Source organism: Sphaeroforma arctica, assembly GCF_001186125.1.
Source record: "Sphaeroforma arctica JP610 unplaced genomic scaffold supercont1.470, whole genome shotgun sequence".
Taxonomy (NCBI): Eukaryota; class Ichthyosporea; order Ichthyophonida; genus Sphaeroforma; species Sphaeroforma arctica.
This window is the reverse complement of record NW_014040088.1, coordinates 48,470-53,881: the sequence shown is the minus strand read 5'-3', so window position 1 is coordinate 53,881 and position 5,412 is coordinate 48,470. Positions and strand designations below refer to the sequence as shown.

The window sequence follows — 5,412 nt, the reverse complement described above, 5'->3', positions numbered from 1 at the left end:
GTGCAAGTAATAGAGAACAGGGTATGTACACATCGTTTCATGAGCCGCCAACTGTTATAATCGGTAGCCCGAGACCCGATCTCATTATGAACGAACGGTTATGTGTCCTATTGTAGTGAATATTTTGTACATTACTTTCAAGTATCATGGCAATGCAGACCTATTGATTGTATGTACTATTGTGCATAGTATATAAACATGCGGCACAATAAACAGGTAGCAATTGGTGTAGGCTCAGTCACAAAGGGTAAACTATTGCCATCGCATCGGTGGATGTGTTTATGTATGTATGTTTGAATATGAATTTACATAGATGTCAATAGTGATGTTTATACACTACAACTATGAATTCTGGGTATATATATAAATAAAACTACTCCAAAACTCAATACTCACTTGCATATCATACTTGTGTATTACAGCCGGTTTCAGGGTTGCATGGAACTATACATACATGACAAACGGATATCCGGTTTCGGGATCACATTCGTCGTACGAGGCTTGGTAACTCCATTTCCCATTCCACAAATTACTTTTGTTGATCTTCTCGGCGAATTCTGCTGCGCTTAGATTTTCCAGAGCCAAATCCATTTGCTGAGCTGTTTTTTTTAGTGCAAAGGAAAGATTACCATTGTGATTCTTAACCTGACAGAAGCAAATCCAAGGCATGTATGAATGTACTTTTCTACTTGTATTCTTTCAAAGGTAAAACAAATGATCGTACAGGTAACACAATCTTGTGTACGCGAACAACCTGTATAATGTTGAAGATTTGAATGTATCTCTTTCCACGTGCAGACATTTTGAATTATCCAGAGTTGAACTGGTAGCCACTAGGATGACACGTGCATCATTGAGTACAACATGCAGAATAGTATGAGCATCTGAGAAAATAGCAACTGTATACTTAGGGAGGGTTCAACAGCAGATTATATTTTTTAAATCCCAATTCCAATACTTATTAACACAGCACCTTAAATTAGAGGTTCATGTATGTGGTTATGTATGCGCGTGTCTGTTTGCGTGTGATTATGTGTATATGTGGGGCATGTCTCTGTAGGTATGCATGTATTTGGCGATATAAATATCCTACCAATTGAAAGAATCGCCACACACGAATATATAAAGCTATACATCCACCTCCCAAGTGTGCATATTTGCATATCATACCTTCGTAACTGGTCGCTATGTATTCCCGAGCCTCCGCGCGTGTACTTCCACAAGGATTAAAGTTACAAGGCCACCAGTATGTGCTATAGCTCACGTACTGATGTAGACTCTTGTCCTGACCATCAAACCCATCTTCTTTCAACATAATTGAAAATGGGCATCGCTCCAGAAACTTTTCTCCAAGTCTTTTCGCTTCCTTCACCGCGTTATCTATATCATCTTTATCCTTTGAATTGACATTCGTATCCTCAAACACCCTTTTCCTCGCTTCAAGTGTGGCCATATCCCACATATAGGTGTCTTCTAAGAATCCGGCATATGAGCTGGCTTGACGACTTTGTGTTTTCATACGTAATATATCTGCATGTGTAGTGCCGTCACTATCTTCTGATGCGGCATGCCTAAACGTTCCCGCGTTAACTAGCGTGACACTACCTAATACCAACAGCCCAGCGCATGTCATAGCTCTCTCCATCTTGGAATGTTTTGTATGTTGTACAGATATAATCGGTAGACTAGTACAGTTCAGATTTGTTTTTATGCTTCAGTTTTATGGAGAATGGCACAAGTTGTTTCGTTATATACGTTTTATAGCCCTATAGTGTCACTGAAGACAAGTTGCGGCCGCGAGGCTGCTGTAAGCTATGAGTGAACTACATGCATCAATAATTCAATACATTACAGGCAAGTGAATGTGCTTTATTTCCCACTATTGTTTCATTTTTGTTGCGGAGCATCATGGCTCTTCAGTTCCTTTTAGTTTTTTGGGGAAGTTTTTATACTTTTTGTATCTTTTTTATGCTTATCTGCACAGCCTTCGTCTACATTGTTTTTTTTTAATAAAAAAACAATAGACAAGAGAGAGAGATTGTTTTTATTTCAACAAAACCAGCCCAAAACAGATCTAAGTTTTTAAAATCAAACCAACTAGTTTCAGAGATCTAATTCATATTCCTGAGAAATAAATGTTTATCTACTCCTGCATTTGGAACATGTATTCAGTTTTCTGTTTTCACCAGTCTGTCCCTCTCGAATTAAATATGAAAATTTTACTCACAAGAAAACAAAAACAAAAATTATTTATCATTCATTCATTCATTCATTTTTGTACATAAAAATCGAACTCGTCATGTGATGGCCAGCAGACTGCAGAGTGAGTAGTCAGGCCAGACTGTTGTCATGATGTCTATTGTCTTGTCATCGATTACTCTTAAGCCAATTAGTTAATACCTTGAAGTAAAAATTATGACTACATAGTTGTAGTTGCAACATCAGAATTTCAGCTGGTATTTACTGTCATGAAATTTACAAAATCTTTTGTTTTAGTCGTAAAGCTTGTTTTTGAGGTCTATGCCATACGGTTCCACGCATGTTTGCATCTACGATACTGAGATGAATATATTTGGATCTTTTGACATCTCAGCTCAGCCCGCTGTGCTTGACCCAATAAATAACCACCCTCTTCTCAGCCTTATCTAATCCTAACCAATTAATCATTGGGTTTTATCTCGTATGATTGTTCTGGATTATCAAAAGTGTGGATGAAATATATACACGTTCGGCACTGCTTGTTGTCCACCTATATAATTTTCGGGTTCAATATGGCAGTCAGTGTAAATCGACCTGATACGTCGGCTTCCGACGCTGTAGTTTCCAACCGTCGGGTTCTATGCTACAATGTTGGGTGCGTTGCCTAGGAATTGGGTGGTAGCACTCAGCTTGTGCAACATAATATCACTGATTCAATTTGTGGATGTTTATATTGAGTATCAACGCCTGATTAAAACAATACACAGACGTTCGTATGCTGGCACACCAATTTTCAGATGCAGTTTGTTTGCTGGTGCACTACAGGCAATGATTCTTTTGAACAATCTGTGACGGCATGGTATTGTATCTGGCAATAATCGCTAGTATATCTGGCGGGCTGATGCTTTATCTATTTCACATTGTGGTTGTAGCTTAACATACAAAATAGGCTCATTTTACCGCACAAAACACCAAACCCCGCTTTTGGGTAGACACCATACACTATACATACGTCGAGTGCTCGTGCATGACTGGGAACTACGATTGATACTCTTCGCTTTGGATATAAATCCATGTTTCTCTATCGGAACAACGTGCCTAATGCAAACATGGTAAGAAGGAAATTTAAGACTATACAAAAATCTTCAGAGCAAACGCGATCCATGTACTATTCGTCCATGATGTTGGCATGTACAAGAAGGACTGTACATATGCGTACATGTACATAATGCAAACACCTATGTATACATATAAATATGCACATCGCCATTGAATACGTATGTTTTGTCGGTGAGCTGATCCTACACGCATGCAAATAACCACATACATATATGTTTAATCATACATCGACATCGATGTATGCTAGCAACTATGTTCGTCTGATCAGAAATTAAGAGACAATTTACTCAAGAGTAATGTCGATCAATAGCTTTTTCTGCACTCCCATCGCACTCCGCCAATAACTCCGCCGCTCTCGCTCGCGTCACCATGGCAACGCTCATCACTAGTTCCTCAGACCGTCTCGTCGTAGCTTCATTCACATTATTCGGTACTTTCACACCCCACAATTCGGGTACAGTTAAATTAGCCTTACAGTGTGTATGTGCTTTACTTCCTACGTGTGCGATACCATTGATATCAGTCTGTCTGTTTGTATGAGCCGTACTGTCAGCTGGAAACCTACTGTCTACAGAGCTCTGATCGCTAACGTTTCCCTCGCCGCCTACATCGACTTGGCTACTCAACTTCGTCGTTTTGTCAACACCACTAAACCGAGATGTGTCGTTTAAATTATTGCAGCTGACACTACCCACAGTTGTGTGTCGGGCGTGTGTGCAAGTACCCTTGGTGTGGCGCGACTCGTAATTAATACCCACAAGTGTGCTGTCCTTAGTATTCCTGTCTATTGATTTCATGCCCTTGGAAGTTGTGCTCCTGTCTACCGTTCCATCACTTTTCGAGGAACTCTCTGCTGTTTCATTGTTGTCTATGCATATCCCTGCCATGTTTTTTACCCTTCCACTAAGATTGACCCACGCTTTGTCACAGCCAAAACTCGTCTTCTGTAGCTCCTCGCACTTTCCCAAGACAAACCCTGTACCCCAAGACGTCTTGACGGCCTTGGCAGGTTTTTTTTCTGACGCTGGAACAGAGTTCGGAAATACACTTGTCCCGTTCACGTTATGCTCAGTGAACGAATTTATATCTTCAATTGGTCGCTGTGATGTTCTATCCATGGTAGAGGTGTTTGTATTTGTAGTGCCTGTGTGTGTGGTGTGTGGCTCAGGCATTGCGGTGTGCCGTTCAGTTGCCCCCCGCCAAGAGCTCACACATTCATCGTCACTGCTGTCCAGGTTGATTATTTCCACCACCTTCCTGCCTGGTACCCCCTTAATACCTGCCTGCGTATCCCTCCGGTGGGTGTCCTTAGCTAAACTCAACCCCATGTCAGCCACTTTACCTCTGCCTGAACTAATCCTACCTCCGCTACTTATACCCAAAGTTATCCCTGCCACTTTATCTACCCCCTTGTCTGTCCTAGCACCCTTACGTCTACCTAAATAATTATCTGCCCCCAGAGTCCTCGGGCCCGTACTGGTACCAAGGTATGTGATACCGTCCCTCACATCATTTGCCTTCCCCTGCCGGATGGCTACGTTGTGTGTATCTTTTTTGATTCTATCTCCGCCCTCCTTAATATATACAAGTGGGTCGCGTTGTTTAGTACCGACTGTTATCTCATTGTGCGCATGTGTATTGCTGTTGCGGCCATCAGTGCTTTTGGTAGTAAAAGATGCACTTTTGGTGTCGTGTTTTGTAGCTGATTTCGGTTTGAAATCCAATTCGGTTTGCCGAGGATCTAGGGTGATCTCGGGTTTGGGTTTCTTATTTTGACTCTGTTTTTTTACCCCTCCTTTCTCGTCGGCTGCTTTCTTTTCTTGTTCACGCACCTAATATTTGAAGAACAATACCGCACTCGATCGTTAAAAATGGTTGCATTGATGTTAATACAAAATAAAAGCGGATATAGACACATACAGATGAGTATATATATCCTATTTGCTATATCAAAGATAGACGAAAACATGCTCACACTCCACACACGCGCACACTACCGATATATATAATATATAATATATATATATATATATATATATATATTAGGTATATATATAAATATATTATGTATATATATAAATATCTATACATATA

At 40.4% G+C, this 5,412-nt stretch overlaps 2 protein-coding genes across 3 annotated transcripts in view; both read right to left on the bottom strand.

The window, feature by feature from the left end:
• Positions 1-1,645, bottom strand: part of SARC_06533 — a gene marked incomplete at its 5' end in the record, with an annotated part of 8,949 nt that extends 7,304 nt beyond the window's left edge. For both annotated transcript variants that reach the window (XM_014299561.1, XM_014299562.1), the window contains 2 exons: positions 534-599; positions 1,171-1,645. In XM_014299561.1, the coding sequence (XP_014155036.1) occupies positions 534-599; positions 1,171-1,645 (541 nt within the window). The remainder of the gene's footprint in view (positions 1-533; positions 600-1,170) is intronic.
• Positions 1,646-3,522: 1,877 nt separating this feature from the next.
• SARC_06532 (hypothetical protein) overlaps positions 3,523-5,412 on the bottom strand; it is a 7,108-nt gene continuing 5,218 nt past the window's right edge. Inside the window, exon 2 of the mRNA XM_014299560.1 lies at positions 3,523-5,150. Within this exon, the coding sequence (XP_014155035.1) occupies positions 3,606-5,150 (1,545 nt within the window). The 3' untranslated portion in view covers positions 3,523-3,605. The remainder of the gene's footprint in view (positions 5,151-5,412) is intronic.